Source organism: Hemisphaericaspora subhashii, assembly GCF_019202705.1.
Source record: "Hemisphaericaspora subhashii strain CBS 10753 chromosome Unknown scaffold136, whole genome shotgun sequence".
Taxonomy (NCBI): domain Eukaryota; kingdom Fungi; phylum Ascomycota; class Pichiomycetes; order Serinales; family Debaryomycetaceae; genus Hemisphaericaspora; species Hemisphaericaspora subhashii.
The window spans coordinates 17876-31577 of NW_026057432.1; the positions used below are offsets into that span (position 1 = coordinate 17876).

Below are 13702 nucleotides of genomic sequence, written 5' to 3' on the forward strand. Positions count from 1 at the left end.
GATTAAAAATCTGGGGTGGGAGCCAAAAAATTTTTAAACAATCGGAAAAATTATTAATTAGACAAAAACAATCTTTCCGCACTTGCCAACGCAGGCTTAGGATAGATAAGAATTGTACCTTTGAGCCCCGCCACTCCTTGCTTTCGGCTGGAATTGCAATCGGGTCTTGAAAGTATTCGGTATACAACATTAGTAAACCATTTGCAATTGCTAGTTAAGTGTTCTTCTACCTTAACTTAATGTTTGATGCATAGAATTCAATGCTCGAAGTCAATACCAGACCCAGGAGAATATGCGAATCGGTTGAAATCCTAACCGTCAGTTTCGAAAAGAAGATTTCTGTAAGGAAGAAGCATTGACCTTTGAACCACCTTGGGACCGGGAACGCTGGAACAGCGACCACTCCCTGGAAGCAATCCAATTCTACTTATCCTTCCCCTCCGAATTTGTTATCATTTTGCTATAACCTCTTCTAAGGAATCGGCTGAACCGATTATTGTAGACCATTTTGGCGTAATTGTTCCACCAGTAGGTTCTGTCGCTGGTTGAAGGTCATTCTATTTATTTTTGAATTCACAGTGATTGTCAAAGGAAACAACCGAATCATGGAATGCAACCAACTATGTTAACGAAAGGAGCCGATATAATGGGTTCTATTGATGTTAGCGCTAGTCAATAAACTTTAAAATTTTTAACCTTTGATCTCGGAAAAATAATACCGAAAGTAAGGAATCGTGCAGCAGCTCTTTAGTTACACATAAAAAATATGGTCCCGACACGTCCTTTCCGGAAAAAGCACCATCAGATGGGGTTGTTACATATGTCAAAATATAATTAGATCAAGTAAAAATCTATCAAGACTTAACCCGATAAGCTCTTTCTACATTAGAGTAATAGTGGAAAGATCGTTAGATAGACTTTGTGTGAGTTTCTACTTTGTTAAACAAAAGCCTACGGTTAATATACGAAGTTTCTGGGGTTCATTATCTTGACAATTAGAAAGGAATGGCAATTACTAAGACACAAAACAAGACAAATTTGTGAAACATTTAAAATGGCTCGTCAACCACACAGCTATTTGGCTTAAAGGAAATAAGGATGCAAAAACTATCGGACCCTGCTATAGCGAATGTCGGTAATTAGTGATGGTCTGACCCATGCATCTCCTGCGCGTCAATTAGTGCGCCCTCAAACTTTGGAAAGCTTATAAAAAATTTCAAGCCTTGAAAAAATTGACACAAATTGTCTCGGCGTCTTTTCTTTTTGGTTCCTGCCTTAGTTTTTTACTCAGGGCAATTTTCCCAGACGCGACAGGATCGTAAATAAAGAATGTCCACACTTAGACTTCACCTTCCTCTGTTGAACATGAGTCAAAAGGGCCGGCTGTGAAATGTGTAAGCGTGTTTAAATTGTGCATTGTAACTATTGTATGCCCCAGGTCTTTTATTGTTTCAAAACAACCTTATGAATTAAATTTTTCCCCCAGAAAATAAATTGATTATTTTTTCTAGAATATTTTCCAACCCCAAAAAATATTGATGAAACAAAGGCAATCCATAAAAAGAAATTCCGAAGAAACAGCTAATCTTGAAGGAAGGTTAATCCACTTAGAGGGGGGACATGCAGACACTTTTCCATTACTATGGAGATTGCCAGACATTTTTATATTTTCTTACCTGAAATATTGAGAGAGATCGATTAAAATATTTTTTTATGCAAGTTTATTTTTTAAACAAAAGTTATTCCTGTTTGACCAAAAGCAAATACATTTGAGATACAAATGTAAGTTTTAATTGAGGGAATTTTCTTTTTCTGTGGGGTGAATGACGCATAGAATGAAGTTTGTCGAAACTATAAATATGGTTGAATATCTCCTTCATTCTTCAGATAATTCAATTTTCTCTATTTTAATCTTCAATACATATTATATATCCTCAGTACAATAGTATAATACAAAATGCATGGAGGAAGCGAAGGTAATGACGTGCAAGAAATTATTGCACAAAAGCGTTTAGCAATTGCCGGTAAGGCTGGTATTTCTGGTTTAATTGCCAATAAAAAATCATTCTTTATTGCAGTCTTTGCATCCCTTGGTGGTTTAGTCTATGGTTATAATCAAGGTATGTTCGGTCAAATTTCCGGTATGCATTCTTTCTCAGAAGCTGCTGGTGTCGGTAAAATTCAAGACAATCCAACCTTACAAGGTTTATTGACCTCCATTTTGGAATTGGGTGCCTGGATCGGTGTCTTAATGAACGGTTACATTGCTGATAGACTCGGTAGAAGATGGTCTGTTGTCTTCGGTGTCGTTTGGTTCATTGTCGGTGTTATTGTTCAAGCTTGTACTCATGGTGCTAATTATAACTTTATTCTTGGTGGTAGATTCGTTGTCGGTGTTGGTGTGGGTGTTCTTTCTATGGTTGTACCATTATATAATGCTGAAGTTTCCCCACCGGAAATTAGAGGTTCTTTAGTTGCTTTACAACAATTGGCCATTACTTTCGGTATTATGATTTCATATTGGATCACTTATGGTACTAACTTCATTGGTGGTACCGGCGTTAATCAAAGTTCTGCTTCTTGGTTAGTTCCAATTTGTATCCAAATGGTTCCAGCTTTAATCTTAGGTTCTTGTATTTTCCTTATGCCTGAATCTCCAAGATGGTTAATGAATGAAGGTCACGAAGATAAATGTTTAGATGTCTTAGCTAGTTTAAGAGGTTTAGATAAAAACAATGATTTACTTCAAATGGAATTCCTTGAAATGAAGGCTCAAAAGTTATTCGAAAAGGAATTAGAAGTTACTGCTTACCCAGACTTACAAGATGGTTCTGCTTCATCCAATTTCAAGATTGGTTTCTTACAATATAAATCTATGATTACCCATTACCCTACATTCAAGAGAGTTGCTGTTGCTTGTTTAATTATGACTTTCCAACAATGGACTGGTGTTAACTTTATTTTGTATTATGCTCCATTTATTTTCCAAACCTTAGGTTTATCTGGTACTACTATTTCCTTATTAGCCTCCGGTGTTGTTGGTATTGCCATGTTCATTGCCACCATTCCAGCTGTCTTATGGGTCGATCAATTAGGTAGAAAGCCAGTCTTAATCTCTGGTGCCCTTCTTATGGGTATGTGTCATTTCATCGTTGCCGGTGTGTTGGGTGGATTAGATGGTGACTTCACTGGTCACTCTGGTGCTGGTTGGGCTTGTGTTGTCTTCATTTGGTTATTCGCCGTTTTCTTCGGTTACTCTTGGGGTCCATGTGCTTGGGTTATTGTTGCCGAAGTCTTCCCATTAGGTTTAAGAGCTAAGGGTGTCTCTATTGGTGCCTCTTCTAACTGGTTAAATAACTTCGCCGTTGCTATGTCTACTCCAGATTTCGTTGCTAAGGCTAAGTATGGTGCTTATATCTTCTTAGGTTTAATGTGTGTCTTTGGTGCTGCTTACGTTCACTTCTTCTGTCCAGAAACCAAGGGAAGAACCTTAGATGAAATTGATGAATTATTCGGTGACACTTCTGGTACCTCCAAGAGAGAAGCCGAAATTCACAACCGTTGTCTTAAGGAAGTTGGTTTATTAGACTTGATGGGTCTTGAAGATTTAGATTCTGACCACAAGAATGAAGTTGCTTACACTGAAAACAAGGCTGCTGATGTCGCTGAAAGTGAAAGTGCTTAAAAGGACAGGTTTCTTTTAAAATTCATTTCTATTTCCTCCTCTAATATATAACATAGATATGTTTAACTGTTTAGTAAATTATCAATAATTAATAAAGTAAATTTTCAACAATTTAATTTCAATTATTTCATCTCATCGAAAGCTCGAGAATGTAATTAGTTTTTACCCCACAAAAAGCAACAAAAAACTCAACTTCTTTGCGGAATTTCATGTCAGCCGCATGTTCGATTATTTTATTAGGTTTACATGTGAAAGACTGAAAGCAATACTACAATTGTGTTGTACATGTCTGTGAGTTTTATCAAAAGAGAGGCTATGGCCTTTCAAGTAACGTAACAATAGTAAAGTCGTTCGTTATTGCCCTTGTTCGTGCAAAGAAGCTTGCATTGCTGTACAGCAATCACATGACGACTAAAAATGTGACGTGACCGAAGCCTATTGGTTTCTTTTTGATCCAATAATACGTCAACCGCTTGCTTTTGAGATAATGGTCATATTTCCATGATTTTTGTCTGTTCTCCCCTCCTCACTCGGTCAGACATTTAAAAGGAAATTCATTAAATTATTTAATGGATCGGAAAAATTGTCACAAAGCCTATCATAATTTCTTGAAGTATAGTTACTGAACCAGCTAAAAAATAGACAGTTTCAATTCTGCCAAGTAGAAACTTTGAAATGTTAAAATGCGATTCGGAATCTCTGTTGCGAATTCGACTACCCTGCTCCAATGATTTTCTTTTAGAAGAATTTGTCCATCGAAACTCTGCTCCCAAAGAATCAATTGACCAATTGTATTCAAATGGGTAGCCATTGTTAGTAACAACGGCAATCGGTATTTAAAATGAGTATCAAGTAGTATTCCTAAGCGTAAATAAGCCAAAGAGTTAGAAGTACTCATCTGAGGCAGGTTTTCTTGGCGATGCCATTGCGCACTGTCGGTTGAGGTTTCCTCTTTGAGATGCAGGAGTCTCATTGCCCTCAATAATGACATTCTCATCAAGCTACGAAGTTACGTCACTCCTGGAATAACTATATAATGCAAAATCATAACATAGCCTTGAAATATATCGTATGATCTATGGATATTGTTCTCTTACAATCGTAAATGCAGCCGTTTCTTATTTTACGTTTTGTGGCTCTAGACCTCTAATTCTCTATTGTTCACAACAATCGCTCTGTCTGACTAGAAGAATACAAATATGTAGCTTGGGAGCGCTCAATGCAACGGCATCTATAAGAACAATAAAGGGGCATATAGGCGAGAAAACGATTCTGCGTCCTTTACCAGGAAGGGGAGGATACAAACAAATGCTTCAGGGTCCTGCTTCTAAAATAACAACTAAATCATAACCCAAAACTTAGGCTGCAATACTTAACCTGGGAAAGATTTTCCTATCAAGATTCTAAAAGTCAGAGATTGTCGATTGTTTGTGTCACGCTACAAAAAAATTCAATGGCTGAGGCAAGATTATTTTAACACTTTTACGAGATCCGCCTGACTAGAATTTCATAGGCTGGTCAATCTCGCGGGTATCAATATTACACACCAACAATTCCTACTTTTTTGTTAAAAAAAGTGTAAGCTTTTGTGATAGAGCATTCATACCGCAAAATGATGTTCTGAGATAGGCATCAATCGACATTCACTGTATCATGTCATCAAATATGATCTTTCTTGAACTGTTCAATGGAAGATCTGCGACACAAAAGAGCTTCAGTTTGAAAAACTTCGAGATTTCGCGAATTTTATTGTTTTCACTCATTATTCGCGAAATATTTTTTAGAAAAATGACACAAAAAGGAATTAATAATGATGAAGGAAAGGAATTGGGCGTATAATTAAAACAATACCCTTCGAATCAAAACAATGCCCTTTCAATCAAACAATACCCAAACTAGTACGATGAATATAAATTGTAGATAGTTTCACTTTATCTTACAGTTATTCCATCTCTTCTCTTCTTTTCAAAATCAACCAACTAATCATGATTTTAAACACACTCGCTCTCGTTGCTTTGGCTGGGGGTGCTGTTTCTTCTGATCCAAAAATTCTAAACATTCATGGAAAACCAGTCGTTATCCCCGGTGATATTGCAAAGAGGGATGACCTTGCTCCAACTATAGTTGCTCCAGTTCCTACGTCCACTTCGATTTTATTCACGGCTTCGACAACACCTAAGCAACAGCTTGGAGAAACGATAAACTTTCCTATTTCCTCGAGACCAAACCCACTTGCTACTGAAGGTGTTAAGATCTCTTCGTCTTTATCAAACCCCATCCAAACCAGTTCATTAACTCAAGCCATCGCCGTTAGTCAAAGTTTAGCAACTGAATCCACTGGTGTCTTTTTGACTGTTTCTACAACCTCTACTGAAATTACGTTACCAAGTGATCTTTTATCCAAAGAGGAGATCCTGGATGTGAAACGTGACGTCAATAATCAAAAGCGTGCAACCACTCAAGCAGTTCTTAAAGTTGATGTTTCCAATGCAAACGGTTTCACTGGTGACCTATTCCTACCAATTTCAGTCAATGATCTTACTTCAACCTTCAAGAAAACCCCATTGCCGTTAGCAATCCCAGCCGGTGTTTCCAACGGTAATACAAAATATCAAACTAACAAATTTTATACCAATCTTATTGTTGGAGATCAAACAAGTATGATCTGGTCTTATCCGTTTGGTCTTAACTATCTCAAATCTGTTTACTATGGATTTGCCGTCCAAAGTACCCGGGTTTCACAAAGAGTATTTGGTTATACTGCAACAAACAATGCCAAATATGCTTCCTACTACTTCAATCCAATTGACATCAGTGAAATGATCATTTCGGCCACTCAATTTACATCGGCTTCTAATACCAAGATGAGTGTATCCTCAATGAAAATAAACTCAGTTGATGTGAAATTATCTACTGATGGTAAGGCCACTACCAATTATGTGGATATTCCAATTGTTCAAGGTATGGGATTTGTTACATCTATCTATAAGGGTAATCTTGTACCAAAGATCAATTCAGGGGTTGGTTTTAAAACTTTTGCAGCAGAACAATCAAGCACTTTAACCAATAACAATATCTTGAAATATCGTGCTACTTTGTTCAATAGTGTTCAATATCTTATTTACGTTAAATTACCATCGGGAACGAAGACTACTGATTTCTCACTCAAGACATCAGATTCTAATACTATCAAGGGTTCCAAAGCTATTGATGGGTTGATTATTCAATATGCAATTGCTCCTCTGACCAGTTCCCAATCTGTTTATTACGATCAATCCGCTGGGATGTATACTACCGAATGTAAAGTTAAAGCTCATGGATATGGTGGTACTTCTGCTGAATTGGTTTTCCAATATATTAAAAAGGGTTCATCTATTTCTAATCAGCCCTTAGTCTTCATGCTTCCACATATTGTTGAAGTAGCTGACGCTAACACTAATAAAGCACTCACTGGAATTACTTTGCCTTCTACTACAAAAGGTAATATGACTGGATATGCCATTGACACTATTAGGATTGTCGAAAATTTGAATACAGACGTTCAATTCCTTCCTTGGGTTCAAGAAATGGGAAGCAAAGCACCTATTTGGACTGCTAAACAATTGCAATTAATTGGTCAAGTTGCAAATAAAGAATTATCAGTTGATATTGTGACATTACTTGCCTCTCAAAATTCGAATTATTATGCTGGTAAGATTTTAGATAAATATGCTTACATCTTGTATGTTGTGAGTTATATTCTTGGTGATGATGCGTTAGCCAAAACAACTTTGGCCACTATGAAAACTGCCTTCAATTATTTCAGAACCAACAAACAATTCTATCCATTGATGTATGATACCAAATTTGGAGGTATTACATCAACCGCATACAAGGTTTCCAACGATCCAAATGCAGATTTCGGATCCAGTTATTATAACGACCACCATTACCATTACGGTTATTTCATTCATGCTGCTGCATTGATTGGATACGTTGATTTAAAATATGGTGGTACGTGGGCAAAAGCTCAACAACCATGGGTTAATGCGTTGGTTAGGGATGTTGCAAATCCTTCCCCCTCAGATCCTTATTTCCCAGTTTTCAGAATGTTTGATTGGTTCCAAGGTCATTCATGGGCTGCTGGGTTGTTTGAAGGTGGTGATGGTCGTAATGAAGAATCCTCATCTGAAGATTATAACTTCTCATATGGTATTAAGTTATGGGGTAAGGTAACTGGGAATAAGAGAATGGAATCATATGGTGATTTGATGTTGGCAGTTATGGCAAGAGCCATGAATAAATATATGTTATACTCTAATAATAACAATGTTGAACCAAGTCAAATTATTGGAAACAAAGTTAGTGGAATCTTATTTGAAAATAAGATTGCTTACACTACTTATTTCGGAAGTCCAGACACCAATCCCGAATATGTTCATGGAATTCATATGTTGCCAATCACGCCAGCTTCTTCATTGATTCGTGGATCAACCTTTGTCAGCCAAGAATGGGCTACTCAAATCTCTACTTTTATTAGTAAAGTCAACAGTGGTTGGACTGGTATTTTAAGATTGAATCAAGCTTTATATGATGCCACAAGTAGTTACAACTTTTTCAGTTCAAGTTCTTGGTCCGATAATTATTTGGACGATGGACAAAGTAGAACTTGGTGTTTAGCATTCTCTGCTGGTGTTATGAACGCTCTTGCTTCTTAAAGCAACAAGATACATTTAGATAGTTTCGCAATCGTCTTAGTCTAGAACAATTAGCTTTGTATAATCGTAACACAATAGTAAATACCCAACCGTTTTTATATGCAGTAGATCCTTTTTTAATTGTTGGTGGAATCGAACCATCCGCAACCCCACCCTCACATTCCGTATTTGGAAGTCCAAGATGTTATTTTTCTTGGTGGCCGTTCTTTCTGGGGGAATGTGGTGGTAAGTTAAAGATATCGTTACAAGCCATGGCGGTCGAACAAGCTTATTATAGTAAAGGTTTTCAGAAGTCAATTGCTGACACTCATTCTTGGAGAAATGTTGAAAATTCAGCCAAGTTTGTCCTTGATGTTTTAAAGCCAAACTTCAAATGTTTAGACGTTGGATGTGGACCGGGGTCAATTACAGTTGACTTTGCCAATTACTTACCAGAAGGTTCTATTATTGGTGTTGAGCCAACTCCAGAATTGATTGATACAGCAAATCAATACAAACTCAAGTATATTGAAACAACTGGTAAGAAGTTAGATAATGTTAGTTTTCAAGATGGTTCTATTTATAAATTACCATTTGAGGATAACACTTTTGATTTAGTCCATGCTCATCAAGTAGTTCTTCATTTACAAGACCCCACTTCAGCTCTTATTGAGTTAAGGAGAGTCACCAAGCCAGGAGGATTCGTCTGTGTTAAAGATGCTGATATCGATGCCTGCTTGTCTGCTCCCAAAGAATATAGCCGTCTTGGTGAGTACTATAAGATCAAGGGAAGGGCTGCCGTTTCCACTGATATCTTCGCTGGAAGAAATTTGAGAGCTAAAGCATTAAAAGCTGGATATGAAACTTCCAAAATCAAGACAAGTCTGTCCCATTGGTTCGTCGCTGACAATATGGAGCATAAAAAATTATGGTCCAAAGCCGTTATAGCCAGAATTGAACTGGGTGGCGAAAGATTATATCCTGATGATGAGAAAAAGGAGGAAGAAACTAAGCTCGAAGTGATTAACTTGTGGAATAAATGGAAAGATGACGAATCTTCTGTATTGTTCTTACCTAGTTTCGAGATTACTTATCAAAAGTAAACTCCTTATAATTATAGATTGAAGATAAATTAGATTTATTACATACATATACATAAATATACAACAAAGCTTATTGATCAAAACTCTTGAGTAATTGATCTAATGGTAAATCATTAAAAACATCAAAGTATGGATTGTCCAACGATACGTAATTTTCAATCGCAGAGGTTATTATATTCGTAGGTATTGGTGCCTGGGCTTGAAACTGCATAGGATCAGTTGCAATCTCATGAGTCGCATCAAATACGGCCGGATCCATCCTCATACTAACCTTGGCAAATAAATCATCAAGTTCCAATGCAAAATCTTCACTGGAACTTCCTCCAAGAACTCGAGTATGTTCTTCAACTGGATCCTCTGACGCGGCTCCAAATAATTCTGTAAAATCCTTAGTCAATTCAGATTTATCTAGATTCACCAATGAGCTTTTTAATAATTCCACGAGATCATTCACTTGGCCAATTTTTAATTTGAAGTTTGTTAATGTTTTCAATCTGGTTTGATACCCTGGGGTTTGATTCTGAATGTCATTCAAAGGCTGATAGTATTCATCCAGTTGAATACTCTTGAGGATGAATATATGGGATTTACTGATTCTCCAAGCGTATAAATATCTTTTTCCCAATCTCGACATGGCTATAGTTGAAACCTTGGCACATTTAATAAGCCAAAACTTCAATTGTTCCAAACTCTCCATATAGCTCCTGGCATTAGGGGTGTCAATATCTGCCCCTTTCAACTTCAAAGCACGGAGAGTGTACTCAACTCTGATTATTATGGAAAATAAAAGGCCACTGGTGTTATGTATAAAACATTCTATATTTGGATTGACAAATAAGTTGGCAAAATGACAAAAGAAATAATGTTGATGATCCATTAATCGGAATGAGTTGGGTAAGAAATCTTTGATTAAAATACAAAGGGATTTCTTGAGGTAAAAGAATGCCAAATCTAAATTCCTTTGTTTTTCGTAATGAAGGAACATGTGACTATAGATATTAATTAGGAATTTATGGGATTGAAAATAATAGTGGAGATAAAATACCTTATCTAATAAGTCATTATTATTCAATTGATTAACTGCTTCGGCAAATTCTGAACAACTTTTTCCGAGATTCTCGGCAACATATAGTTCCAAAGCATTCATCTTTTCTGTCAACTCAATCATCTTCACCGGACCGTTAACATTTAAGACAACATTTAATATGTTTCTCCAATGCGTAGGTAAATCCTTGATTCTATAATACGCTTTGGTAATGAACCCATCAAGGTATTCAAAATTAATATTTGTGTTACCTTCCTCGGCAAAGGGGAATTTTGTATCTGAATACTGTAAGTCAGTAGACAAGGGACCGCCATATGATATACCTTGGAATACATCTAAATAAACCAAATAGTGCCACATTTTTCTTTTAATATTATTGGCTTTCACGTCTGTTGATCCGTGAATCTTTTCTGGGTCCCTGTTTAAACCAATTGCGTGGGCCATTTGGATCAAAGTTCCATTATAAATTTGAAATTGATTCCTATCTGGTCCTTCAGGGTCCTCGGGTGCCAAATAAAAGTAAACTCTCATCAACATTGCGAACTGTAAAATTGTTAGGTTTGTCTTTTGGAATAATTGGAACTTTGTCATACAATTTCTTGCTAAATCTATGAATTCGATACCAATTTCACTTTTTAATAATAGTTGCAAATGTTTAACTTCTTCCGCTGAGAATAATTTAGACATGTGATCTGGAAGTTTACCTATTTTCAAAACGAAATTATTCAATTCTTCGTTATTTGAAATTAAGGATAGAAAACTCATTCTTAATATTATCAATAACATACCCATATGAGCATAATCTAGATTATCTGAGATATTGACAAATGTAATGTAATTCTCTTCGCTGGTCTCTTCTCCAATTAGTTTCGTTATCGCCTTCTTGAATGTAAACTCGTCAATAAAAGGTATGAAAGGGTATAAAACTTTGAAAAATCTATTGATATGAATCCAAACGATTTTCTTACTAGGTAATAGTTTTACCACTTTTTCCAGCAAATCAATTGAATTATCATTGAAATATTCTTGATTGGTAGTAAAGTTCATTCCTAATGGAATAGCAGTTTTATTAATTTTCTTCTTCAGTGAATCGAATTCTTTATATGTACTTAAATCCATTCTCAGCAACACTTGGAATGGGGCTGCCGCTAGTATCCCTCCAAGCTCTGCCATTCCAATGTGTGGAGGTGACGCTGACCTGGATATCGGGGTAGGTGACGCAGACGGGGCTGCTTGTGGTCTTTGTTTCCTGCTAGCTTCTTTAAATTCTTGTGATTTGATAGATATGAATTTCCACAAGTCATACAATGCGGCATCTTGTTTGAATAAGGCATGCCAAGTGAATGGACCATGGTTTACTTGCAGCTTATCCAGATTTTCGACATAAGATGGATAATCAAAAAAGAATATTGTGTCATCTGGAGAACCAATGGGATTTACTCCGATCACGGAGCCCTTGTTAACAAAACGCGTTAATATATCGGATAATTGAGTTGTGACAAGATACGCGTCTGATGAAGGAATATCAGCAATTGAACCCAGTACGATTGGAGTCGTGTTAATACGTTGAACATTGGTCCCTAATTGTGAGGTTGGGGAAGTAGACTTTTTGGATGGAATAGAATTAAGTGACGTGATGGAGCTTTTTGGTGCAATATTGGAAGGGTAAAGGACAGTGGGAAATGTACTACTATTCTCTTGGCCAAATGAACTGGGATACGATAAAAGCGAAGATGATGGAGGCAATTGAGAATTCGCAATTTGAGAAAGGGGACTTGGGTTTTGTTCAAGTGGTGCAGTAGGAGCTGTATTCAATAAGTTGTTTACATGTGGTGGAATAATCTGGGGCAGTTGCAAATTGTTTAGAATGATGTTTTGTCTCTGTTGTTGAACAAATTGCGTAACTTCTTCATAATTTTGTCTTGGTTCGTTCTGTTGTTCCTCACCTTGGCTATCACTCCAAGTACCTCTGATGGATTGAGAATATGAGCAGATGTCTTGAGTCTTGTATGTAATACAACTTGAACAAGGCACTTTTCGATCACATTTAACTTTCCTCAGTTTACAAACATTGCAAACAAGTACAGTTCTATTACGCCTTTTCTTCTTCATGGGAGGTTCACTAGTGGATGCTGTTGACGACATTGCATTGATTGATACTTCTGTCATTTGTAGTAAAAATTCGATTTGTAGAGGAAGGAATTGGAAATTTTCACTTTTAGGTTTTTACAAGTTTACTGGGAAAACAGAAATCTTGATTACCTAATCACTTTTATTATTGGCACCAAGAAAAACGAAAGACCGATGGCTGTGACTGCATACAAGAATTGGTTTGTAATTCGGTGATTGTGTTACATTGTGTACCTTAGTAGCTATTGAATGAGAACAGGCATAATTAAAAGACCGAGATTTATTAATGATCGATTTATATTTCTTTTTGACTTGAAAGAGAGTGTCTTTTCTTGCTATGAAGTAAGGAGTACGTAATATTATAAATAACGGATTTGCAGTGTTACCAAAGCTGTCCAGCTTCTTTTGGCAGCCAATGCTGTCCTTTCCGAAGTACATGAAATTGACCAATCGAGTACAATGGAGAAACATTACAAATCAATCAATATTTACAATAAGGAAATAATAATGGTGGAAAAATAATATTAATACAAAGATATACACGAGTTTAAAGGACTAATTACCTATACCTTTTCTTCTAATATTTCTTCAACGACTTCCGCATCACTGGATGATCCACTAGATTCATCGTCCAAGTTTGATCTTGTACCTTTATATGTTTTGTAGCCATAAACAAAAAAGTAAACCAAAGAAAGAAGCCATACACCAACATTAATGACAACAGTATAATTCATTGTTTCTTTATTAACCTGTTTAGAATTTGGGAACATACATAAGACAATCACAAACATAATCCAACAGACAGAAGCGAAATTTATAAAGGTACTCCAGAAATTACCAAGATAGAATTGACCTTTAACGAATCTTTTTCTTCCGACTGGTAATAATACTAATAAGATTGGCGTACCCCAAGCTAAATAGTTACATGCAACAGCTAACGAAAATGTTGCGTTAGCACCAGCTGGACCAATTAAAACTAATAAACCCATCAAAAGAGCAATAATACCACCGAAAATGGTAGCCCTAACTGGAACTTGAATCTTAGGATCAACATACTTGACAA

The 13702-nt window shown here is 36.4% G+C and overlaps 5 protein-coding genes across 5 annotated transcripts; 3 read left to right on the top strand and 2 right to left on the bottom strand. All coding sequences in view use genetic code 12, as the record gives it.

Annotated features, from left to right (window-relative positions):
- Positions 1-1957: 1957 nt before the first annotated feature.
- Positions 1958-3685, top strand: HGT9 (Hgt9p; the record flags this gene model as incomplete). The annotated part of the gene is made up of 1 exon (XM_049409449.1): positions 1958-3685. One exon carries the CDS (start codon positions 1958-1960, stop codon positions 3683-3685), a length of 1728 nt encoding a protein of 575 aa, XP_049261331.1.
- Positions 3686-5670: 1985 nt separating this feature from the next.
- J8A68_005390 (glucan endo-1,3-beta-D-glucosidase) lies at positions 5671-8382 on the top strand (the record flags this gene model as incomplete). Its single annotated transcript, XM_049409450.1, has 1 exon — positions 5671-8382. One exon carries the CDS (start codon positions 5671-5673, stop codon positions 8380-8382), a length of 2712 nt encoding a protein of 903 aa, XP_049261332.1.
- A 251-nt stretch (positions 8383-8633) lies between these two features.
- Positions 8634-9464, top strand: CRG1 (Crg1p; the record flags this gene model as incomplete). The annotated part of the gene is made up of 1 exon (XM_049409453.1): positions 8634-9464. One exon carries the CDS (start codon positions 8634-8636, stop codon positions 9462-9464), a length of 831 nt encoding a protein of 276 aa, XP_049261333.1.
- A 70-nt stretch (positions 9465-9534) lies between these two features.
- On the bottom strand, positions 9535-12678 carry J8A68_005392 (uncharacterized protein; the record flags this gene model as incomplete). The annotated part of the gene is made up of 1 exon (XM_049409454.1): positions 9535-12678. The coding sequence occupies one exon, from the start codon at positions 12676-12678 to the stop codon at positions 9535-9537; it is 3144 nt and encodes a 1047-aa protein (XP_049261334.1).
- Positions 12679-13202: 524 nt separating this feature from the next.
- Positions 13203-13702, bottom strand: J8A68_005393 (uncharacterized protein; the record flags this gene model as incomplete). The annotated part of the gene is made up of 1 exon (XM_049409455.1): positions 13203-13702. A coding segment is annotated over one exon (500 nt), but the record flags the coding sequence as incomplete, so codon positions are not given.